Genomic DNA, 24,669 nt, shown 5'->3' on the forward strand with positions numbered 1-24,669 from the left:
AGTATTTTTGAAAATAATTTAGTTATTAGAAAAGTTTGGAAGAATTGATTTTTATAAAAAGATATCAAATTGATTTTAATTTGATTTTAATATTAATTTTAATAATGATTCAGATTATATAAATATATTCATTTAAAATTTATTTACAGATAGTTACCTTTACTATTATTAATACTGCTACAGCGCAAGTCTTACCTATCAAGCATGATTACTGAATAGAGGGAGTTGCGATATGAGTACCATAGCTTAATAATTTAAATTATATTATATTATATTTATAAATATATATTAAATTTCATTTTTATTTTAAACTTTTGAGATTTTATAAAATAAGAAAATTTATTATATAAAACATAAAATATCTATTTTAAAGTATCTTTCAAAATAAAATATAATCGATAAATGTTAACAAGGAAATTGTTTTTATTAGCTGTTTAACTAGATTTACTTCCTAAAATCAACGTACGGTTCGTGACTAGCAGAATAAGGTAGACTACAAATAGAAGTAAAATTCAGTAAAGATGGTGATACACGGGGAATTGGTGGAATGCTTTTAACAATTAAATATCTAAATTAATAGTAAATAATTGTTCGTATTTCGGTCAATATGTGAGTGAAGATTCATGAGTTTGCAGCTGATAATAATAAACACGTATCAATTTGGAAAGTGGGACAAAAGTCGCCAAAAACGAAGGTACGACAGGATGCTTTGTTTATGGAGATCAGCTGTGTTACCAAACATTCCTATCGCTTTCGCTGCAGCGTCTACGACGCTTCTATTTTCGTCGAATAAAGGTCAGCCAAAAGCATAGACAAAAGTGATGCTTGATGCACAAACGCGATACATCGTAAGCTAGGTTTATATTATTGATAATCTTATAAAATCGGAAAAATTTCATCTCGTAAAACATAAAAAATTGAATATAAAATCCTTTTATCGAAGTGCAAATCCAATTTTTATCATTCATTCATTGATTGTTCAACTTCTTAATTCTTTTAATATATCTAAACTTTATTGTTATAACATATATATATATGTATATATATACATATGTATAGATATATATATATATATATATACATATATATATATATATATATATATACATATATGTATGTATATATGTACGTTTCTAATTTTTCAATACAGCGATGCGAATAATATTTTAATATTTTTTGCATGATATTAATTTCATTCAAATGCTTACAAAAAAATTAAATAAAAATATAATGATTAAAAATTTTTTTTTTAAATATTAGTATCTTCATTGACACAAAGCACATAATTATAAAAATATGATTCAAGAGTGAATTTGTAATTGATTAAAAAACATTGATGCAATCTTTAGATAAGAGAAGAATTGTCAAGTGATGAACAAAGAATCAATAGAAGACAAAGAAGAGTTCACAAAAGTTTCATTCCTTTCAATATACATAATAATAAAAATGAAATGCAATATGCAAACTAATAGACAAATATAAATGCATTTTATATGGCTTTAACAAGTTCATTTGGTGGGTACCTTACATTTTAGATGCTTGTGGAGCAACCGTCAACCGGTAGTTAATTATTCTTAATGACATGTGAGAATGAAACGAGAAACTGTCATTACTTGTGTAGAGCCAAACCGACGAGCAAAAACGGTAAAAGTATATTCTTAAGTTGATACTTGTATTTATCATGTGTATTTTGTTATTTTTATTATTTTTTTCAATATTATTTTTAATTAATTTATGTTTGTGTTCATATTCTTTCAAAAATGATGATTTCTATTTTTTGCATTGATTTAGAATTTTTTTTAATTTATTATCAAATATTATATAAATTTTTTCTTATATTCATGAAATATTTAATAAATTTAAAAAGATAATATTTCTAGATGACAACGGTATTAGATGGCAGCTATCAACGTATGGAGCCATATGATGGAGAGGAAGAGGATGGAGAAGATGATGATGAACATGAAGAAACACCACAGGAATCTGGTGTTATGATACATGTAGTACCAGAAGGAAATAAAGCAAGATGGAATCATGTTGAAGATTTAGATTCATTTTTTACAAGAATGTATCATTATCATCAAAAACATGGATTTGCTTGTATGATACTTCAAGAAGCGCTTGAACTAGGACAATTCATTTTTGTAGTTACTTTTTCAACTTTCCTTTTTCACTGCATCAATTATTCTCTATTGTTTAAGTGAGATTTTGTTAAAAATATTAATATAATTATTGATATAGTAAGAAGATTCAGATTGATGAAATTGATATAATTCCAGGAACGGAAAGGAAAGAAAAATTTCAATAAGTGATGTAATTTTATCAAAGAGTGAATGTATAGCATCTATGGGTCTGATTACTTGGATCTGTATTTTAGTAGCTGCAATATTTTGGATCTTGCGATTGGTAAAAGTTTTGTATCATTGCACGCAGTTTTGGGATATAAAGCTTTTTTTTAACACCGCGCTGAAAATTGAAGACTGCGATTTGGACAATCTTACATGGCATGAGATACAAAAGCGTGTCAGAGAAGTGCAAAAAGAACAAGAAATGTGCATTCACAAAAGAGAGCTTACAGAATTAGATATATATCATAGAATATTAAGATTTAAAAATTATATGGTGGCTATGATCAATAAATCCTTGTTACCAATTCGACTTAAAGTCCCTATTATAGGAGAAATTATTTTCTTGACAAGAGGATTAAAATACAACATGGAATTACTTTTATTTTGTAAGCATTAAATATTTATATAATTATATAATATTATATAATAAATATATAATATATTATATATAAATATTATATATAATAGTTAAATTTGTTAGTTTGCTATAAATTATTTTGTACACAGGGGGACCATGGTCTCCATTTGAAAATAATTGGCATCTTAAAGAAGATTATAAAAAGTTAAATAAGAGGCAAGAGCTTGCAAGAGCTTTATCTAAACATATTTTATGGGTTGGAATCGTAAATTTTCTACTTTGTCCATTAATTTTATTATGGCAGATACTCTATTCGTTTTTTAATTATGGTGAGGTGAGTAATTTTATTTAACTCGCGATAAATTTCCCACTCGATATATATATTTCGTGTCGTAGGAATAATCGTATTGGAAAATATTTCTGTCTCGAACAGATCATCAAGCGAGAACCAGGAACTTTAGGTACAAGAATGTGGTCTTTATACGGTCGATTGTATCTTCGTCATTTCAACGAACTCGATCATGAATTAAATGCCCGCTTAAATCGTGCGTACCGTCCTGCCTCGAAATATATGAGCATGTTTACATCTCCTATTATGACAGTTATTGCAAAGAATGTTGCTTTTGTGGCTGGAAGTATATTGGCAGTTTTATTAATATTAACAGTATATGATGAAGATGTACTAACGGTGGAACATGTATTGACTACTATAACCATACTAGGTGCAATAGTAGCAGGCGCAAGAGCATTTATACCTGATGAAAATTTAGTGTGGTGTCCGGAAACTCTTTTAACCGCTGTTCTAGCACATACACATTATAGACCTGATAGTTGGCGAGGTCATGCTCATACTCAAACTACAAGAGCAGAAGTAGCACAATTATTTCAATATCGTGCAGTCCATCTTTTAGAAGAACTAATTTCCCCTTTGATTACACCGTTTATTCTATGTTTTCGTATGAGGCAACGAGCCTTAGATATTGTTGACTTCTATCGTAATTTTACAATCGAAGTCACGGGAGTTGGAGATGTTTGTAGTTTTGCACAAATGGATGTGCGAAAACATGGAAATCCAATGTGGCAGACAGCAACTCAAATTCCTGTCCAAGATCGGGCTGCCAAATATGATAATCAATATGCTACAGATCCAGAGAAACTTCAAATTCCTATTTCGGATCAATATACTCAAGCAGAAGATGGAAAAACGGAATTATCTCTTATTCATTTTACCTTAACAAATCCTGAATGGAAACCACCAAGTCATGCTGAAAATTTTGTCACAGCCTTAAGAGAAAGAGTAAAGAAAGATGTACATGGAGGCGGACATGAAATTAATCCCCTTCTAGCAAGCTTAAATAGTTTATCAGGTTTAGGACCAGGCGTAAGTGTTTAGATCTTAATTCGAAATTAAATTGACATTAAATTTAATTTGCTCAATTATTTCAGTACAACGATATTATATCAAACATAATTCGAAGCACAATGATAAATCAAGCAAGTGGGCCAAGCACGAGTACTATGTTTACAAATCAACCTTGTACCACTTCTGTTTGTACTTCCGGAAATGAAATGTTGAACATGAAATCAGACATATTTCCGCACGCAGTTCAATGTGGCTTAAGCAAAGCTGAAGGTCCTGTACACAATGAAAAAGGATTATTGTATGGGTTACAACAAGAAATATCAAATCAATCTTTAGGCGCCTCTGTCTTTGTATCAAGTCATGAATTTTCTACTGATTTATCTATACCAGTGGAATTAATTGCTGCCGATATGTCACTGTCTACATTGTACCTGCATGAACTTCATCATAGACAAGTAAAATTTTTTTCTTTATTTAATTCTTTACTATTTTAAAAAAAAGAAAAATTCTAAGAAAAACAAATAAAAACATAAGAAAAATGATAAATATTAAATAATTCTAAATTACAGGTTCGGAGAAGGGGCTATCAAGAATTGGCTATGAGAAGTGTATGGCAACGAAGTCCTGTTCAAGAGCTTGCTACCCTTCCTGAAGTTAGACAAGAAAGAGCTCCCTTGCTCTTACATCAGGATTCTTCAATAAGAAATAACAGAGAATTTAAATATAATTTAAACACTCGTTTAGATAGCATCTGAATCTTAAGTGCAGTGATATCATCACTTTTAATAAAATAAAATATTTTAATTCGCTTTACAACGCGATGTCCTCGTGATTTACTTTATAGCAAGAGAATAGCTTGAACGTTTAAGAATCTGTGTTATTGATGTAAATACAATATTGAAATATTCGTTAATTAGACTCTATTAGAAAATGAACGATCTCAAACGCCTATTTTAACTCTGAAGGCCTACGTGTGTGTATTTTGCGCATCAAATGCTTATAAATATTTCCTGAAATTGTACTAAATTTTTTAATATTATTATGTTGCATTATAACATAAGGATTACAATATGATAATATAAATAGAAATCACTTATCATAGATTTATGAAATAAAAATTTCGGTCTTTTTATATTTCATTATAGTAAATACAAAACTTACTAATTCTTTTTTCTCTTTCTCTTTTTTGAAACTAAATACTAAAATATATTTTTGGATGTATGCGCTGCGTGTCTGCGTGTGATAAAATCAGCTCTAGTTTTCAATGCCACAATTCTCTAGTCATATGAAGTGAATCACACGCCATAGCATAAAGAATTATTTATTTATTAAAATATAGTTATACTCTCGATAAGCACGATGGCTGAATATTAATGATTACTGCAATATGCATGAAAAATCGCTTATAAAAGATATTTGTTATTGAGTATTTCCTTTTTTTAATACTGTCATACAATGCAGCTAATCATTAAAAATGCAAACTGTATGTTTCGAAAATTTATAGGTCATAAAGTATAAATTAATAACAATTTAATTTATTATGTTTATTTTTCGTTAGAATTCGATAACTCATGAATACAGATTCTTATCGTGATCAAACAGCTACGATCCATATATTTTAAGAATCTTTCAAATAAAACATGTAATGGAAAAAAAAATAAGAACCATTTCACAAAAATTTTAATATAATTCTATAAAAAAACTCTTAAAAAAAAACAATAATAATAATAATAATAATAATAATAATGATATTAATTTAAGAATACTTTGTAATTTACCATTATAACATATAAAAAATAAATATGTTACGTAATAATTTTCATAAAAACGAAATTTTTTTGTTCATATATCTATACAAATGTAATTTAACAAAAGACTATCGAAAAATATGACTGATGAAAAAATATTACTTATAAAACATGAACACTCATCAAAGTTATAGAAATTCACCAACAAATTGGACATTAGGAGACGCCATGAAGTATAATTTACGGTGCAACCGAAATATTAGCGAGAAGATGACGAAAAAAGACTTTGTATACGATATTCGCCCACCAATTCAAAGTTCCAGAAAGGCAAGTTGCAATAATCTTTGTACATCTTCTCTTTGATATGATTACTTCACTTGAATTATAATTGTTTATTTTAATGATGAATACATTTAAAAATTATTAAATATTAATTTGTTAACTAAAATATAATTGAAAAATAGATACAAATTTTAATGGTTTAAAATGAAGATGACACTACTGATGCATTGAACTAATATGGCGTCTTTTAACCGCGAAAAATTTTCAAGGAATAATGAAATGAAATTCTAACAAATTACGTTAAATATTAACATGTTCATTGATCAAATAATTGTTTTTTGAAAATATTTTTTATACTTTTTATTAAATATTTTAAAATATTTTGAAATTTAAATTCTTCATAATAAATATTAATAAATTACGCAAATCTCTACAAATTCTTGAATTTAATTTTAAATTTAAAATTTCAACTTAAATTTACTCTAGTTGTATTTTTAATATTAACAATTATATCACGCAATTTCTGCACGATATCTATTTTTCTTTTTTCAAATTCGAAATATAAAAATATAAAATTATAAAAAGATATGTTTTTGTAGTTGGAGGAAGGAAAATATCCAATTGTACTACCATTACAATTACGAAAGAAACAAAGTACTGATTCAAAAGTGCCCCAATATGCTGTTATTTCGGAAAAAAACAGTTACAACGAAAATGTTGGTACAATAAATGTAAGTAACTGCATTTTTAATTGCTATGAATATAATATGTGCATATAATAATATAATAATATAATAATATTATTATATAAAATAAGTAAAATAGAATATAAATATGTTTGTGATTATGCATACATTTTCTTTTTACTATTTTTTATTATAGATTTCAGGACAACGAACCTTGAAATTTGAATGCAATTTTTGTCACGAGCAAATAGCTACACTTTTATCGTTGTCCACGCATGTAAAATGTCATCGACGAAGATATTGCAAATATTGTTACTGGATACTATCTGGAAACGAAACAATGGAAAAACATCTCGAAGATACTCATCGAATTGATCCAGGTATTATAACGAATATCTAATATATTCTTTATTACAATATAATTCTCTATAATATTTTTTTATGTACATAAATTGTTGATAAAATGATTAATTTATCGATAAACATATTTATATACAAATAGTTAATTAAACTTTCTGAATTTATCTTCGAAATTTTTTATTAAAATATAATCTAATATTTGATTAGTATTATATCTTTTTAAATGAAATTCATTCAAATCTCTTTATTTAAAATAGATGATAAAATAGATATAATCATAAATAATATTATTTTTTATAAGCATTTATAATATTTCAATAATCCATCATTAATTTAAAATATTATAATATATAATAAAGTACGTAAACTTTACATCATATTTATAAAATAAATAAAAACCATGATTGCATGGATTAGCTTATAAATTTGTACATATATATTCAAAGATCTGGAGCAACAGTTTTTAATATTTTTCCAATATTATCTGGACAATTTTCACAGACAATATTTTGTCCTCGAAGTCGTAGATCGTTGGATAATAATTTAAGATTCTAAAAAATAACAATTATTTTGATATCAAAAAAATATATGTAAGTTTTTCATTATATAATAATGAAATTTTTTTTTTAATAAAATAGTTTCAAATCGTCATTTACCTTTGCAACTGTTACATCGATCCTTTTTACATTCTTACAATCAAGTACAACATTAAGCGAGTTTTTTTCTGAAAGTTGCATTATGTTGGCTCTAAAATATTCTGCTGCTGGGAATGTAATACTTTCTTCAGGAATAATACGAATCGCGACTTTGTCTTCTATCTGCAACGTTTAATAAAAAAAATATATATTCTCTTTCCACAATTAATAAAATAAATTTGATTCATTTATCTGACCTGTTCGATTTCGGTATGGACGGAAGGTCGAGCAGAGAAATATAATAATATTAATAGATTTAAAACTATACCAATAATGATTCCCCATTCTAATTTATAAAAGACACAAAATAATAATGTAATCAACATCAGTAGAAAATCAATTTCTGAAAAATAAATGTAATGTTAATAAAATTTCAAAATTAAATTGTGTTTATCGCGATATTATTCACTTACTTTTAGCACGCCATATTAATGCATACGTTTTGAAGTCGAGCATATAATACATAGAACACATTATAACACCAGCTAAAGTGGCTTTAGGAATAAAACGAAAAGTGGATGTTAACAAACTAGAAGCGAGTAAAACAAGGCAGCCTAAAAGAAATGAACTATAATAATAAGTTAGAAATAATTTACAGAAAATTATTTATCATATACTAGGATAAATTTATCTTTTTCATTTAATAAAATTTCATTGTTCATTTTAATTATTATTATCATATTGATGATATTGTTACTATACATATAGCAATAGATATACTATTTTGAAATAAATCCAAGATTCATATGTATACTTACCTGTAAATAAGCCTCCCAAAGTTGTTTTAACTCCGGATGAGTGATTAACAGCCGTTCTTGTAAAAGAACCTGTAATTGGCATTGATCGAACGAATGAAGCAAACATATTGCACAAACCTAATGCGAACATTTCCTGTGTTGCATCCAAAGACTTTCCCATTGCTAAAACGATTTGTTCAAAGATATTCATCATAATTAAGGTCATAGGGGTGTATAATTCTTATGATCAAAGATCAATGGCTGGATCATTTTTTATGCAATCAATATGATAATTTGAATTTATTGATATGGATAATTTTTTACTCAGTCACCGTATCTTGTGTGTTGTTTCTAATGGTCAATGATATAGCATACCAAAAGCTTTTGCTATCGCCATATGCTCAATCGTAGATACAATTGGAACAGAGAAAAGTGTTGTTCCCATAGCAGCCGTTGTTTCAAGAAAATCGTATGTACGATTTCCATCTGATATTGAGAAATGTGGTAAACCAATCTGTGGTAATCCATTACCCATCGATCCTATAAAATAATATTATATTATATTATATTTTTTTTCTTATTTTTTTACTGAATAACTTGAAATGCTTATCATACGACTTAATAAAGGATTAAATATTTATGATATAATTTTTTTCAATATCATGTTGCTCTTACCAGTTAACTTGAAAGGTTCTTTATTGTTTGTATAAAAAATATAGGCAATCACAGTACCTATGATAACCACTAATGCATTACGTGCAAGAGTAATAGCCCAAGTAATTTTCTGTGGCCAGCTACCAGTTCGACGCCCTGGTAAATTCTTAAATAAAATCAAATAAAAATTAATTTAATTTCGAATAAATCTATAATCATATAACAATAAATCATTTAAATTTGACTTTACGTCACTTAACTCATCCTTTATTTTCGATGAGGCATACAAATATACCTTTAATAAAACCAAAACTATTATTGTTGCAACACCTAGCAACGTGTCTTCATAACGAATGGCATTAAGATTCGAGAATACTGAGATTAATGCATCTACCAAGTCTTCGCTTCTACCAGGGATGCCTAACAATGGTTTAATTTGTGAAGCAGCTATATTAATAGATGCAGCCGCGGTGAAACCCGTAATCACGGGTAATGAAATGAAATCCAACAGAAAACCTAAAATTCATATAATTGAAACTCTTATACATTAAAAAAAAGAGGAATAAATAAGTAAGAATCAATTTATCGCTCACCCAAATGAAGTAATCCAAGTATTGCTATCATACAGCCCTTTAAAAACGAAAGCAATATGGCCATATCTGGACCGTATTTTGATACCAAAGGTTGCACCATCGTTGCCATAATAGCAGTTGGTCCAATAGTAATACTTTTACAAGAACCAAAAACAATGTATACGAATGAAGCCATGAAAGATGCATACAATCCATACTGGAAAAAAAATAAATAAATGTCAGTGGCAAATAAGTAAAAATACAATGATTGATATGTGATATATCGTTTCATTTAAATTTACCTCAGGACTTAAGTTAGCAACGATAGCGTAAGCAATACCTTGTGGAATAGCTGTAAGGCCAACAGTTAAACCGGCTAATGCATCTTGAGCTAACCATGTGAATTTGTAATCCTTTGCCCATGATAAAATTGGTAATCTTCGTTTGATATATCCATAACAAGATTTTTTGTTGCACTGAGACACTTAAAAAAAAATATATATATATATAAGTAATTTGTTTAAGATGAAATAAAAGATATTATATAGATCTCTATCTTCTAACGATATCTCATAAAATTAAATTATGTAAACTCACTTTTCTGATAAAACGTGTCCTTCGCCTTGTTCAACATATTTAAAATTATTTTTTTGACGTGAAACACTAAATGCAATAACTTACTATTCTTCTATAGTGTATTTACAATTTTAAATAACATTTATACACATATTATTATTAGAGTGATATTTAATATTTACAAATAAATTTTGATAATATAATTTTGATAAATAAAAAATACTCTCAATGAAAGAATGAAAAATAAATATTCAAATTTCTTGTTCTCGAATATAATTATGATGTAAAAAGAAGTTATTTGTGATAAAGAAACATGAGCTCGACACAAAACACAACCATTCGATAACGTCGTTGATTATAATAAATGCCTTTGCTACTCTGAGAAGTTATAAAAGCTTCGAGTGCCGATATTTATCCTAATACTCCCACTCCTCTACTTGACGATTCAGTAATCATCATAACTATTAAAGCTATCAAGATATTGAATATAATATTACCTTCTTTTATTTTCATTATAATTCTTTTCTTTTCTTATTATAATAATTTCTTCATTAATTGTATTTATTTATTGTTTTTAAAGAATCATTTAATTATAAATACTGATTTTTTTAATGATTCAAACAACTTATAATTTCTGGAAAAAAAAATTAAAAAGAATGAAGATGCCTATGTGAAATCCAGGATATTCGATCAAATTAGCAACAATGAATAGAAGTCTTTAATTTTCAATACTACGCAAAATAAAGATGTTAATGTTAATTACTTCATATGTTAGTTACTATAATATTGTAAATATTAGTTAATTATTATTATTCAAAAGAAAAAGAAATATTAACATTCAATTTTTTTAATTCTATTGATGATCAACCAATATAAAATTATTATCGGACAAAATTCTTAATATTTCATGATTAATAAGATTACTATAGTATGATAGAAACTATAGATTAAAAATTTTTATTAGTCATGTGATTTAACTTAATTCTTGTTTTTCTAATATCCATCGACAATCTATCAAAATTAGTTTATTGCAATAAATGATTTATTTAGTTTATATAAGTTTGAAATTTGCATAATTTGCAATTCTAAATTTTTTATTATATTAAATGTACCACCAATATATTAATTTATGTATATCATATATTTATTGTATTAATATAATTATTTTATAATGAATATTAACAATTTTCATTAAAAAATATATTAGAAATATAGATTCATCATAGAATATCTTGAAATTTTATTCATAAAAGATATAACAGAAATGCATATTCATTAGTGAATATCTTAAAATTTGTAATAAAGTAAAAATAGTGTTTCAATAGAATTTATATTGATTATATTAATACCATCCATTTTGCTTTTCAATTTATCTATTTATTTTCTTTAATTTTAAATATATCATTATTAATTATTTTAACAATTCATAATTATTTCAAATTCATTGATCTATAATCATATTCGAAATTATTTGTATATAGAAACATATATATAAATTAAAAATATAATTGGCGAATTATATATTTTATATGAATTTAACTGAACTGGTATCGTTGATAAAATTAAATACATGATAGATTAATATACGAAAATAAAAATTGATCGTTGAACAATATAATTATAGATTAAATAGAAGATTATATATATCTTGAAAACAATAATCTCAGAAAAAATTGTCACAATATATTATCTATATTATAATACTTTTATAATAATATTTTGTATCTTTTTGAATAAATTTTTGAATAAAAATATTAAACTATTAAACTAAATTTTCGTGGTATCATAAACAAAATCAATTTAAATTTAAAAATAGTATAGAATTATATTTAAATAATTTAATATGTAAGTATATATTATATATATCATAATAATATTATATTTTTTAATATATTATATATGTAATATGATACTTTAGATTAAATAAAATAATATTTCTAAGAACTAAGAAGAATAAAATAAAAACCATACATTGGATGCAAAATAATACAAATTTCAATTTTATCTTTGTTTTAACTTATTAAGGAAATTTACTTACGTAACTTGATTAATATTTAAAAATTAATAAATTGTTTGCAATGTGGTTTTCTTCTTTTGAAGTAATCAATTGTCAAAAGTATATCATAATCAAAAATATACTGTATAATAAAAAATCTTTTCTTTTTTTTTCCGTATAGAAAATTGAAATTTTCTTATTATTATTTTTCTTTTCACATAACTAAAATAAAAAAAAATTTATTTAGAAATTTGTTTAAAAATAATATATTTTTAAAAATAATATTAATATTTCTAAAAAAAACTATTAATATTTACAATTTATACGAAAATATTCATGTCTATATTTTATTAATAAATTGTTTTATGATAGATTTGTGATAATAGTTGAACATAGATAACAAAAAATATATTTAATTATAATGTAATATTTGAGATTTAAAATGATGTATAATTATAAATGTATAATTATTTATATATTTTTCAAAATTAAAAATTTTTTTAATGATAGAAAAATATGATTAGAACAAAAATGAAGAAATTAATTAGAAATTATTGCAATTCATATTTAACAAGTTATATTTTAAATATTAAGAATTAATAATTTTGTATTTTTTGCAATTTTATTTTAGAATGATCAACAGCTGTGACATCATCATTCATGAAGTTCATAATAAAAAAAGCCTGATGGATAACGAAACCTCTTTGTATGATATATCTCTAAATGAAGAGTACATTCTTGACAGGATTGATATAAGAGTAATTTTTATTATGTTTTATACCATTGTCTTCTGCTTTTCTGTTTTCTCGGTAAGTGATCATTTTAATCTAGATCACTTGGATTATCACTTGAATCTCAAAATATTGTGATCGGTACAATGATGAAATTGATTTGTATCAATTGTGTCCAATGTATTCTTTCTCAATTTTTGACAAAATAAAAAACGCGAATATCGGTGTAAATCAATAAAAACTGTTCTTCAATTGAAATTTCAATTCATTTTTATAATAAATATTCGTGTTCATGAAACATCGCTGCTAAAGTAGAATTAATTAATCTTTTTATTATATTTGTAAAAATTTTCCAACTCTGAAACAGATATAATTGTTTTTTTTAAATCTATTAAAAATTTATTTGTATTACAATTAATAAAAAAAAAAAGCAACATTTACATTCAATAAAAATTTTATATAAAAAAATAATTATATTAATCTAAAACTATAATTGGGTTATATCTTAATATAATAAGAAGATTAAGTTTTCAAAAGAAGAAATTTCACAAGATATGTCATTCAGAAATTATCTTTATGTCAAAATTTTATGTCAATAGAACTTCGATTATCAGAAAAAATGATAAATCTTTTTAATGTAATTATTATAAATTATTGTATGATAATTGGAAAAATGTTATGTAATATACAAAATAAGAAAATAATATAACTTATAATATAGGATTGTTTTTCCTATAAAATGTCTCAAAAATCAAAAATTAAAAATGTTGATACTTGAAAATCTTAATATTTTCAGACATTTCAATATTTTCGAGAATCGATCTAATCCGATTTGACTTAATCGAACTCGATTTTTTTTCGATATATCGAACTATCTCAACCTAACTTAAATGTACAAGAATCGAATTCTTATACATTTCTGATATTGAATATTTTCATTCTTTCTGTCTTATAATTCTTTCTATCTGTTCTCTATTTTACAAATGCTATAATCGAACTTTTTATAATATATTATTCGAAAATGTTAACAAATATACGATTACATAAGAGTAATCATAAAATATATTCCGAAATATATTTCTATGAAATTTGATTTTAAATAATTTGATAATCATCGTTCTCTTGACAATTATACAGTATCATTAATTTTTTTTTAATTAATTTGGCAATATCTGATTTCTACGTCGATATTTTGCATATACCAAACTTTAACAAATTATTTGATGAATAATTAACAACTCATGTTCATGCTTTCTCTTACATAACGAGTATATTAATTCAGTAATAATTTGTATCGAATAATATTTAGCTATTGTTTATTTTATTAAATGCAAATCCGTATAAATTAAACTAGAAGTGAATTATAAATCGTAATAAGTATTGTTTAGATCATAACCATAATTTACGCTAAAAAATTATTTACTCACGAGTGAAATGGACCTCATATATATATAACTAATAACAAAAAGCATAACAAAACATTATTAGATATTTTTTATTATTTTTCTTTACTTACTTCCATTTCTCTTGATGTCTTGTCTTTATACAGAATTGTCGTCGGTTTATGGCGAAGTAGCACCTTGGAGAATCAGGGCCTCAACGGCTAAAAGCAAAGACGGTAGTGTTCATCGCGTTCATAAATTAAGCAAAAACATACTTTATACCAGATATGGTGTGATAAAGTATGTATCATACTATAATTACTATATATATATATATATGAGGTTATCCGGAAAAGAGTTATTATTAAACATAATATATATGGGAATAATCTCTTAATTCTTAATTTAAAGTATCCTCCAAAACTTACAAACTTAATTCACTGTTTCTTTCATTTGTTAAAATAATTTGCAAAATTTCTTTTTAAAATCACCATCAACATGATTTTGTTTCCAATTTAAAATTTCTTCATTCAATAGCAATTTCAGTTTTAAAAACACTCGAAGTTGTAGAAAAATCTGAGTTGTAAGAAAACAAACTTAAATTATACAATATTTCTTTAAAACTTAAATCTTATTACTTATTCGATTATTATTAATGACATGATAATCACATAATACATGTATACTTATTCAACAACATTTCACTGATAATTGAATTGTATAGAACATATACATGCATATAGTAAAATTTAATTCAAATTATTATTACATTAAGATTATGCGATTTATTTTTAAGATATTCAAAAAAAATTACACAAATCAAATTACATGATGGATGCTGCGATTTCACTTTCTTTCGAAATAATTTCAATATTAGTTGCTAAACTAGTCAATATGAGAATCGATTTATATACTATATCATTACGTAAAATTCTTTAGTTACTGACGCCAGTTTTTTCTACATTAATTGCTTATTTCCATGAAAATAAATTGTATTTATAAATTTTTATCTTGGAAGCAATTTATCTCTTTTATTATGTTGTTTATGTTTATATTGATAACAAATAATTACTTGTAAGAATTTATATGCGAAAAGTAATTTTATATCTCAATATTATAAATGCAATTCTGATTTCCCTAGATTTTGTCACGTGATTTTGTTTACATTCAGTGATTCGACTCCTGAAGTATTAGATTTATTTATTATAATAAGTTTATTTTATTTAATTGGATATATGTAAATATTTAAAATATAAAAAAATCGAATAATAATCAAATTAAAAAATTATATTTTAAAATATTATAGTTTTAGATCATTATGGTGAGAATGTTTCACTATATACAATTTGTTGCAACAAGTATGAATTGTCTAGCGTTACTGAGTTCGAATTATGATCGCACGTTGAATTTGAGTACTCTTCTAACCTTATCCAGTTTTTTATTTCGTATACAAACTCTTTAAACTCTTTATTATATAATTTTTTCTCATAATTTTTGAAGAGAAATAAAAGAATTTCTTAAAAAATTAACATATTAACACGTTACAAAATTGACAAAATGGACATAAATCTTTTTTCTTATAATTTGTTATATTTAATTTCATTTCAGTTCAAATAAACGAGAATTTAATTACAATATAATATAATAATATATATGATACAGAACAAATATTTGAAGAAATCAATTTATTGGATGCAAAACTCTTTTATATGCTTCATTGACAAATTTTTCATGATTAAATTAGAATATCCTTTTAAGACGAAGATTTTTTTATATGAAATTATTATTCTCTTGGTATGTAAAATGAAATTATTCCTTTTAAACATTTTCTTCCATATTTTAATTTTCTTTGTTTATATTATTTTATATTTTTTTTTGTTATTATATATCATATAATAATATAATATGATAAAATAATAATAATAATAATAATATCATTGTTGTAATCCGAGATCTATATAAAAAAAGAAAAGAATATATACTAAAAATAGATTACAGTCATTACTATATTATTTTCCTAGTTTATTTTCCTACAAATTTATATATATCAAAAGATTAGAAGTTATTCTCACAAAATAGATTTAAAAAAAATCTTAAAATAAAGAAATAGAAGATAAATCAATAGAACAGAATTGTTGAGTTTTCCAATTACATGGAATTCGCATTAACCTAACATATCGTCCATATTTGGCACTGGACAAGTGGTTTTAGCAGACAAAAAGATTTCTTCTAGATCATACATATCGAATGGGAACGATCGAATGGAAAAGGAAAAAAATGAAATTTATTTTATTCGAATATAGAGATTTATAATAGAATTTTAATGAAATGACATTGATCAATTATTACCTAATAATTGAAATGGAAAAAAAGTAAAAGTAAAAATCGATAAATATATTATTAAGAAATATATGATATTTTGTGTCATTTTAAATGCTGAGAAAATTGATTTTCCATATATCTTATTATCCTACACATATCTTGTTTCAAAATGCAATTTAGGTCAAAAACGTAATAATATTATTGAAACATTAGAAATTGAAACTTCCTTATGAAAATAAGGAGAATGATATAGTCAGATGATATGGAAATATTATCGTATATTCTGTCGATTGTTTGCGTTGGTATAATTTAATATAAAGTTATAATTTAATAATAAAGTTGAAAAAAATCAATATTTTGATATTGATTTCTTTTTAACTTTGACAAAATATTTCAATTTGATGCTTTGTTATATTTTAAATTAATTTTCTTTTCACATTCTTAGCACATCAAAATTATATAATTAATTGATTAAAATTATTATCTACAAAATTCAATGAAATAATTTTTAATCTAAAAATTAAATTATATTCTATTTAATAAGAATTATTCCAATAAAAATTTTATATAAAACAAATGCTCAATAATTTTATTAAAATTATAAAAAAAATGTAAGACTTTAGTTTATTTTTTTTATTTATAAAGCTAAACTTAAATTTCTTTTCTAGATCCATGAATTATCTAAATAACGCAGTTGGATATTGCATAGACATTTAGTATTTAAGATGCAATATAATTTCTTTCTCATTTATTTACTGTCTACCTCTTCGTTCATTTCAATCTATCATCGTTTTTCCACTCTCTCCTTTTTCCTTCTTTCTGTCGAATCATGTGAGCATTATCTGCATTTTTTTCTTTCCTCTTAAGTTATCAGTTGGGGTCCCGAGTTCCGAGCTAAGTAACCGGTTAACTCCGGTCTATCGACTTCTCCCTAGGCATATTATCAAACAATGGTTGATCATTTCTCAATAAGACATTTGTATCTCAATCGATAATCGTGAGATCACAGCTGTTAAAAAACAAATGAAATTGATTTTAATAATAAGTTACTATTTTAATATCAAGAATTATTAATCCAAAAAAAAATATATTATAATTTAATTTATATTTAAAAATATATTTATATATAGTTATATGTATATGTATAATTGAATATATATAAATATTGAATAAGCAGAAAAAAAAATTTGCAATCAAGATAATATTTTTCATTAAAAAGAATATAACTATTTAAATTATGCGCGTATATTTGTCATTATTTGCAAACATGTTTGAAATATTTTCGAATGCAAGATAATAAAAGCCGTAAGCAAATAGTCAAAGAAATATAAAAATAAACAAAAAAGAAATTGAAAAAATGAAAGAATGGGAAAATATTGATTGATATGTTCAAAGTTCGAGTAAATTGAACGCCGCGTGAATGTATCAGACTCGCAGTGTTTCGGTTTATCTCACAATAGCAAAATGAAAAAAAATAAAATAAAATAAATAAATTGGAGTGCCGAGCAAATCCAGAACTCGTGATAACGATGTAATAATTATTATTATTACTAAATCAGACCCCCAGCAGAAATTGCATCACATAACATTAGATGACCCCAGAATGGAAAATATATTTTGCCGTCTGCAATAGATGTATATCGAACACGTGTAACGCGAATATATTTTTTTTCGATTTTTCAAAAATAATTAATGGAAATGAAAAAGAATTCATAAACACAATATAAACATAAACGAATTTAAAAACGATAAAAAATAAGAATAATTTTTTTTAACCTAAAAAATCATCTTAAACTATGATAATCATTGTAATAATATATAATAATATGATCATTTCTTTGTTAAACAAAAATTATTTTGAAATTATGCACTCAATTCAAATCATAATTTATTAAAAAATAATTTAGCAATCGATTTTATTAAAAATATGTGTACCTGTTTTCTATTATCAAAAAGTTTATATAAAATATGTATTGCTATGTAGCGAAAAATTTATTATATTAATCGAATAATTTTTCCAAATCAATGTCGCTTTTTTATTTAAAACTATAATGATTTGAACAAAAATAACGAAATATATAATGAGTGACGGTAGATGCGCGCTTCACTGACCGAGTGGGGACATCGCTATAAGAAGATATATCACCAACGAACAGACAGTTTACGGTTGGATTACCGAACGCAGCAGTAGAAATTTACGCTCGTTTTCAACGAATCGTCAGAGATATATATTCAACTGCATTGAAAAACATTTCTTCAAGGTATGTGTCAATCGATCAACATTTCTCTATCGATCATACATCGAATGTACGAATGACATTCGTGTATGAATAACATTCTACTGTTTTACAGTTTTGATCGCGTTGCAAATGCACTATAATTTTTCATACTGCATATTCTACGCGTTCACTTACATAACTAATAATTATTTACATATCGTAAGAATCAAATTCGTCAAACAGTTTTTACTTAAATAGTATATAAATCATAATCAAACGTTAGAAAAAGAATTTAGTTTACAAATAATTTGAACATAAGAACAAATCGTGTAAAATAAAAACAATCGGTTCGTTGTTATATATATTTATATATATATATACATATATATATATCAAACGCAAGCAATTTATGTAAATAGAATTAAGAAAAATAAAAGATATATGTTGTAGCTGAAATCAAGATACTTAAATTTTGTTTATTTAAGGATAGCATGTCAACCACACTTAGAAGCGTTCTCATAAGCGATCCTGTAGACGCATGTTGCGGTGAGTTACTTGTTCGTCACGGTATTCCAGTTACCACCAAATATAAATTATCAAAGGAAAAATTGATAAAAGAACTACAGGTATGCATAAATTTAACATTAATTTAAATTATTTCTTTTTCTCGCTTTCTCTTTCTTCTCTTAGCAAATATTTCGATTTCATATTAATATATACAAATATTTTCAAAGAATTGCAAAATTAAATCATTATAATTATTTTATATTCTTTTATTTTACAATTGAAAAAATCAATTTATTTCAATTTATTTCAAAATCAAGTTATTTCAATTCAAATGTAATAGCAACATGTGTAACATGTTCAACTTTCTCGTTCTTCCTTCTTCCACTTTTCATTCTTTAATCTCGTTAAATTACCACTTACATTCTAGTCGATTCAACCGGCTAGAACCAGTTTAGTTGGCGAATGTGAATACCGGTTCATTGGGTCGTTGTACTTAACTTCACCCAAGTTCCCCTTCTATCATGTATATACATCTGTGAATGCACAGTTATGTGCAATCTCCATGATAACTTATTCATTGAAACAATTTAAAAAAAACGCTAACTGCATATTTATATAATATATATATACATATACATACGTGTGTTCAAAACAGAATCACGAAGGATTGATTGTTCGATCAGAAACAAAAGTAACTGCCGATGTGTTCGCTTGTTGTCCAAACCTTCGCGTCGTTGGCCGAGCTGGTACTGGTGTTGATAACATCGATCTTGAAGCTGCCACACGAAAAGGAGTCATTGTATTGAAGTATACCCATTTTTTTTTATCTTTTTAATTTTATTTAACTTTAAAAGAAAATACTAACCGATTTAAATTTTTTCAGTACTCCCGGTGGAAACAGCATTAGCGCTTGCGAATTAACATGCGCTCTAATCTCTAATTTGGCGCGTAATGTTACTCAAGCAGTTCAATCATTGAAAGACGGAAGATGGGACAGAAAATTGTATTCCGGTTTCGAATTATCCGGAAAAACTCTTGCCGTACTTGGAATGGGTCGTATTGGACGCGAAGTGACACGAAGGATGCAAGCATATGGAATGCGAGTGATCGCCTTCGATCCTCTACTCACATCTGAAGACGCAAACTATCTCAATGTCGAGAAATTTTCTTTGGATGAGATATGGCCAATGGCTGATTATATTACTGTACATACACCACTTATTCCTCAAACGAAAAGTACCGTCTTTTAATTCTATATCTAATATTTATGAAATAATTGCTTCTTAATTTTCAATAAATCGTTTATTATTAATTACTAATTAATTACTAATTTTTTTAGATTTAATCAATGCTACAACATTGGCGAAATGTAAAAAGGGAGTACGTATCATAAACGTGGCTCGTGGTGGCATTGTAGATGAAGAGGCATTATTGAATGCATTAAAATCGGGCCACTGTGCTGGTGCTGCTTTGGATGTATTTACAGAAGAACCGCCAAAAAACTCTGTTATTCTAGAATTGATCGCACATCCTAAAGTTATCTCTACTCCTCATCTAGGTAACATAAGATAAATAAAATGAAATTTCTTTTCAAAAAACTAATAACTTTTTTTGTATGGTATAGGAGCAAGTACTGAGGAAGCTCAGCAACGAGTTGCCGAAGAAATAGCCCAACAATTTTTGGTGTTAGCCGGTAGATCAACGGAATATGTAATTACCGGAATTGTAAACGCTCCAATGTTGAGCGCTGCTATATCAGATGAAAACGCATCATGGATTGAATTATCGAAAAAACTAGGCAATTTGATCAGTCGGATTTTGAAAGGAAAATTAAATATAACCGTACATAATCAAATTATTGGCAATAAAGAAATGGAAAAAAAAACATTCATTCACACAGCTGTTCTTGTTGGAATCTTATCAGGACAAACAAAAAATGGCTTAAATTTGATCAATGCACCGACATTAGCACAAGAAATAGGTATCGATATCAAAAGAAGCTACGAAGAATCAACGAATATCGAAGCAATTGTTATTCAAGCTGAGGGTCATTGGATTAAAGGTAAGAATGAAATAAAGATTATTGCATTGTTGATTTATTTCTCATTTTTATGCAGGAACCGTTCGTAACAACAAACCGATGTTACTCTCACTAGATGACGCATTGTTTTCTGATGGAATAATTTTAGGAGATTTTATCTCTTTATATCAAACAAGTAATATACAAGATTTAGCACAAATTGTAAATGTTTTTTCTTTGAAAAACATCAATATTTGCAACTTAAATACCAATGGAAATTGGATGATTATTCAAACTGATCGGGAAGTTTCTATACCTGTCAATGGTATTGAATCCTTTTGAAATTAATGCTTTTTTATTATAATGGTTTGATAAATATGTGAAATTAAATCGCATATATTTATTCCATTTTTTTACATAAAAAAAAAAGAACACAGTATTTTAAAATCTAAAATAGGTCATTTCCACTTGTTATATCCGATATATCTCTATTATCGATGCAAAAATAGCGTATCGTTTAATTTTATTGAAAGTAAAAACGCAATAGATTGTGTTTTTATTTAAAACATTATGATCGCACATATTTAAACATTTTTATAAATTTTTCATATATACACGTGTATTATAAAATAAAAATATACAAAAATATATATGTGTGCAAGCACACGTGTATGTATATAAGATATATGTAGTTTATATATAAGTATTTATATTTTTATATTATTAATAATCATTAATAAAATATTACATATATCATAAAATTATTATATGTATGTAACATAATTAAATATTCAGCTACTTTCACACAATATCAAACACTATGCATAATGCGTTATACATATATACACATTTGCATTTACACCTTTGAAAAATATACACATCTTAAAGAATATATTCATTGATAATTTTACAATAAAAAATTATTTTAGCATTTATTGGCTAATTAAATCCACAAGAGCACTTTTTATGATCTCTCAAATTTACATTGCATTTTAAATTATAATCATATAATTTTATATTCTTTCATAACTGTCTAAACGACAACAATTAAAAGTAAATACAACTCCATCCTGTAAAAATAAAATAAAATTTTTTAATTTTATAATGAGTTATAATTATGTTAATATAAAAAAAATAATGGAATATGATAGAAATTCAATCAAAATATGATATGAATTCAACTTACTTTAACAAGTGAAGGAAGATTTCGCCAAAATTCATGATTAGGTACCATTTCCCAACCAGTTGCTCCTCGTAAAAACTTTAAAATTATTGTTCCTCCAATAAAATATATTCCAGTTAATATAAAAAAATAAATAAGCAATATAGAACCAGTAGAAAGACTTTTAATTTGCGTCGTTTTACAAGCATAAGAAGATGTTAATATTAGATGCTGAAACAAGAAAATATAAACAAGCATATTTAACATACAGTGGAAAATATATTATTTTTTTTAGAATTAGAAAATTTAAAACATACATATTCATTCTTATCAATATTGATGGAATCAACATATAAATGAGTACCACATAAATTACTACAGCAAGCTAAAGCTATTGTCGTTATACTATTACTTTCATTACGAAGAATGAAAACGGGCGGTTTCGCACTATCTACTTCGACAATTATTTTTGTTTCTTCTGCTTTACCTAAACTAAAAGTATGATTGTCGTATACAGCACATAACTAGAATATAAACGAAGTATATTAAATAATATTGACAATAAAACTTATCACATAAATTTATGCTATTTTAATGAATTTTACTTACGGAAACACCTTTATAACAATCAGTTGATTTATTGCCCAATGGTATATTCATACAAGGATGATAATAAAAAGTGAAATTAGTAAAATCATCGGTGGCTATTAAGCTAATAAATATTTATTTTCAATTAGAAACTAATGCGTAAAATATAAAGAGGTTAGAATTTTCAATCTACTGACCTTGAATTACTCAAAGGTGACAAATTATAACCTTGTCCATTAGAAAACATACATGAACAAGGCGTTAATTGTCTACATTCTGAAGATATTTGTTTGCAAAAAAGTATTAAAAGTGATGCAACGAGTAATATTTCATTTTTCCCGACCATACTTAATAATCCTTGATACATAATTATAGCACTTATACCACTATTACCATACATAAGGTATTATTGGTATTAATTTCAGCATTTCTTTTCCAAAAATATAAAACATTCAAACAAAACAAAAACTTTTATTTACTAACCTTAAATCTATTCAATAACAATTTAAATGGTACTAAGATCAGACTCATTTCTACAACAGGTTAAAAGGTACTTTTCTGTTTTCTTTTTTGTATCATTAGAACTATGTTATACTATTGCATTATGCTATTTAAAATAATTGTTAGATCTACTAAAGATATATACGTAGAGATAAAAAAAATGATAAATCCATATGAAATCTATTTATAAATATAGATATTATCAATATGCTAATCAATCTGAGACTTTTTAAAGAAAAATAATGCAAATATATTATTCAATTGACATCCAATATTTTGTCTCTGGTCATAATTATGTATGAACAAATATTAATAGTGAAAAAAAGACAGAAAATATATAGAAAATAAAAATTAAAGAATCAACGCCATTTCTAGAATGCTGTTAATTAAATATATAAAGATAAAGAAAGTAAATATTAGAAAAAGATAGAAATAGAATAAGAAGTAACCTTTAATGCCATCTTTTAAGAATTAGAAAAAGAATTATTTTCTAAAATCTCTTAAGAGATGACGCTAATAGTTACTTCTATTCTACTTTATCTTATCTTTACTCTTCTTTCATTATTTGTTCTTCTTGTTCATATTTAATTTCATATATAGCATTTTAAAGATGGCAATGATTCTTAAATTTTTGCTCTATTTTTAAATTTTTTTTCTTGTATGTACTATTTCATTCTAGAGATAATGCATTAATTCCTTCATAAATAATTTAATTCATAAATGAATCTAACAATCAATTCAAAGTAATTGAAAAATTTATGATTATAATATAATAATATATAAGAATATTTTATATATAATATTTAATATTTTAATATATATATAATTTCTGCAATCATAAAGAGCATATCAAACATAATTT

The 24,669-nt window shown here is 25.1% G+C and overlaps 5 protein-coding genes, 1 long non-coding RNA gene and 1 pseudogene across 17 annotated transcripts; 4 read left to right on the forward strand and 3 right to left on the reverse strand.

Annotated features, from left to right (window-relative positions):
• Positions 1-458: 458 nt before the first annotated feature.
• Positions 459-5,727, forward strand: LOC412115 (autophagy-related protein 9A). 8 transcript variants are annotated; one of them, XM_016913672.2, is made up of 8 exons: positions 459-694; positions 1,350-1,644; positions 1,881-2,200; positions 2,280-2,734; positions 2,856-3,040; positions 3,140-4,087; positions 4,153-4,524; positions 4,639-5,727. In XM_016913672.2, the coding sequence occupies exons 2-8, from the start codon at positions 1,591-1,593 to the stop codon at positions 4,822-4,824; spliced, it is 2,520 nt and encodes an 839-aa protein (XP_016769161.1). In that variant the 5' UTR covers positions 459-694; positions 1,350-1,590; the 3' UTR covers positions 4,825-5,727. The 8 variants fall into 8 exon arrangements, with proteins under 8 accessions (XP_016769161.1, XP_016769159.1, XP_006559595.1 ...); XM_016913670.2 differs by having other exon boundaries at positions 479-848; XM_006559532.3 differs by having other exon boundaries at positions 479-848; positions 1,536-1,644.
• A 173-nt stretch (positions 5,728-5,900) lies between these two features.
• LOC102656719 lies at positions 5,901-7,257 on the forward strand. The gene is made up of 3 exons (XM_006559543.3): positions 5,901-6,144; positions 6,699-6,830; positions 6,982-7,257. Exons 1-3 carry the CDS (start codon positions 5,989-5,991, stop codon positions 7,183-7,185), a joined length of 492 nt encoding a protein of 163 aa, XP_006559606.1. The 5' UTR covers positions 5,901-5,988; the 3' UTR covers positions 7,186-7,257.
• Positions 7,063-16,052, forward strand: LOC113218933 (annotated as a pseudogene).
• On the reverse strand, positions 7,375-10,835 carry LOC552279 (sodium-independent sulfate anion transporter). Of its 2 annotated transcripts, XM_006559537.3 has the most exons (11): positions 10,401-10,835; positions 10,106-10,287; positions 9,825-10,020; positions 9,527-9,747; positions 9,253-9,397; positions 8,953-9,117; positions 8,599-8,760; positions 8,254-8,394; positions 8,038-8,183; positions 7,802-7,963; positions 7,375-7,696 (listed from the first exon to the last, which is right to left on the reverse strand). In XM_006559537.3, exons 1-11 carry the CDS (start codon positions 10,435-10,437, stop codon positions 7,586-7,588), a joined length of 1,668 nt encoding a protein of 555 aa, XP_006559600.2. In that variant the 5' UTR covers positions 10,438-10,835; the 3' UTR covers positions 7,375-7,585. The 2 variants fall into 2 exon arrangements, with proteins under 2 accessions (XP_006559600.2, XP_016769163.2); XM_016913674.2 differs by lacking the exon at positions 10,401-10,835 and having other exon boundaries at positions 10,144-10,287.
• A 1,601-nt stretch (positions 16,053-17,653) lies between the features above and the next one.
• On the reverse strand, positions 17,654-19,016 carry LOC113218917. Its single transcript, XR_003305085.1, has 2 exons — positions 18,746-19,016; positions 17,654-17,819 (listed from the first exon to the last, which is right to left on the reverse strand). It is a non-coding gene; the product is annotated as an uncharacterized LOC113218917 (long non-coding RNA).
• Positions 18,908-22,415, forward strand: LOC725967 (D-3-phosphoglycerate dehydrogenase). 2 transcript variants are annotated; one of them, XM_006559535.3, is made up of 7 exons: positions 18,908-19,071; positions 19,515-19,655; positions 20,192-20,343; positions 20,420-20,772; positions 20,876-21,094; positions 21,161-21,598; positions 21,654-22,415. In XM_006559535.3, the coding sequence occupies exons 2-7, from the start codon at positions 19,521-19,523 to the stop codon at positions 21,896-21,898; spliced, it is 1,542 nt and encodes a 513-aa protein (XP_006559598.1). In that variant the 5' UTR covers positions 18,908-19,071; positions 19,515-19,520; the 3' UTR covers positions 21,899-22,415. The 2 variants fall into 2 exon arrangements, with proteins under 2 accessions (XP_006559598.1, XP_006559599.1); XM_006559536.3 differs by having other exon boundaries at positions 18,964-19,071; positions 19,520-19,655.
• LOC100577582 (putative mannose 6-phosphate receptor-like protein C530.09c) lies at positions 22,308-24,021 on the reverse strand. 3 transcript variants are annotated; one of them, XM_006559534.3, is made up of 6 exons: positions 23,790-23,990; positions 23,504-23,692; positions 23,328-23,430; positions 23,036-23,242; positions 22,743-22,949; positions 22,308-22,626 (listed from the first exon to the last, which is right to left on the reverse strand). In XM_006559534.3, exons 2-6 carry the CDS (start codon positions 23,671-23,673, stop codon positions 22,570-22,572), a joined length of 744 nt encoding a protein of 247 aa, XP_006559597.1. In that variant the 5' UTR covers positions 23,674-23,692; positions 23,790-23,990; the 3' UTR covers positions 22,308-22,569. The 3 variants fall into 3 exon arrangements, with proteins under 3 accessions (XP_006559597.1, XP_003249512.1, XP_016769164.1); XM_003249464.4 differs by having other exon boundaries at positions 23,504-23,991; XM_016913675.2 differs by lacking the exon at positions 23,328-23,430 and having other exon boundaries at positions 23,036-23,210; positions 23,504-24,021.
• Positions 24,022-24,669: the final 648 nt, after the last annotated feature.

This window comes from Apis mellifera, linkage group LG8 (genome assembly GCF_003254395.2).
Source record: "Apis mellifera strain DH4 linkage group LG8, Amel_HAv3.1, whole genome shotgun sequence".
NCBI lineage: Eukaryota > Metazoa > Arthropoda > Insecta > Hymenoptera > Apidae > Apis > Apis mellifera.

Coding starts and splice junctions, on each gene's coding strand:
- LOC412115 (XM_016913672.2), top strand. CDS start 1,591: ATGAAACGAGAAACTGTCATTACTTGTGTAGAGCCAAACCGACGAGCA. Junction 1,645..1,880: donor CAAACCGACGAGCAAAAACG/GTAAAAGTATAT, acceptor TAATATTTCTAG/ATGACAACGGTATTAGATGG. Junction 2,201..2,279: donor AATTATTCTCTATTGTTTAA/GTGAGATTTTGT, acceptor ATATAATTCCAG/GAACGGAAAGGAAAGAAAAA.
- LOC102656719 (XM_006559543.3), top strand. CDS start 5,989: ATGAACACTCATCAAAGTTATAGAAATTCACCAACAAATTGGACATTA. Junction 6,145..6,698: donor CAATTCAAAGTTCCAGAAAG/GCAAGTTGCAAT, acceptor ATGTTTTTGTAG/TTGGAGGAAGGAAAATATCC. Junction 6,831..6,981: donor AAAATGTTGGTACAATAAAT/GTAAGTAACTGC, acceptor TTTTTATTATAG/ATTTCAGGACAACGAACCTT.
- LOC552279 (XM_006559537.3), bottom strand. CDS start 10,437: ATGTTGAACAAGGCGAAGGACACGTTTTATCAGAAAA. Junction 10,021..10,105: donor TTGCTAACTTAAGTCCTGAG/GTAAATTTAAAT, acceptor TTTTTTTTCCAG/TATGGATTGTATGCATCTTT. Junction 8,395..8,598: donor TTTGGGAGGCTTATTTACAG/GTAAGTATACAT, acceptor CATTTCTTTTAG/GCTGCCTTGTTTTACTCGCT.
- LOC725967 (XM_006559535.3), top strand. CDS start 19,521: ATGTCAACCACACTTAGAAGCGTTCTCATAAGCGATCCTGTAGACGCA. Junction 21,095..21,160: donor TATCTCTACTCCTCATCTAG/GTAACATAAGAT, acceptor TGTATGGTATAG/GAGCAAGTACTGAGGAAGCT. Junction 21,599..21,653: donor TGAGGGTCATTGGATTAAAG/GTAAGAATGAAA, acceptor ATTTTTATGCAG/GAACCGTTCGTAACAACAAA.
- LOC100577582 (XM_003249464.4), bottom strand. CDS start 23,706: ATGTATGGTAATAGTGGTATAAGTGCTATAATTATGTATCAAGGATTA. Junction 23,243..23,327: donor ATTGTTATAAAGGTGTTTCC/GTAAGTAAAATT, acceptor TTTATATTCTAG/TTATGTGCTGTATACGACAA. Junction 22,950..23,035: donor ATATTGATAAGAATGAATAT/GTATGTTTTAAA, acceptor TTCTTGTTTCAG/CATCTAATATTAACATCTTC.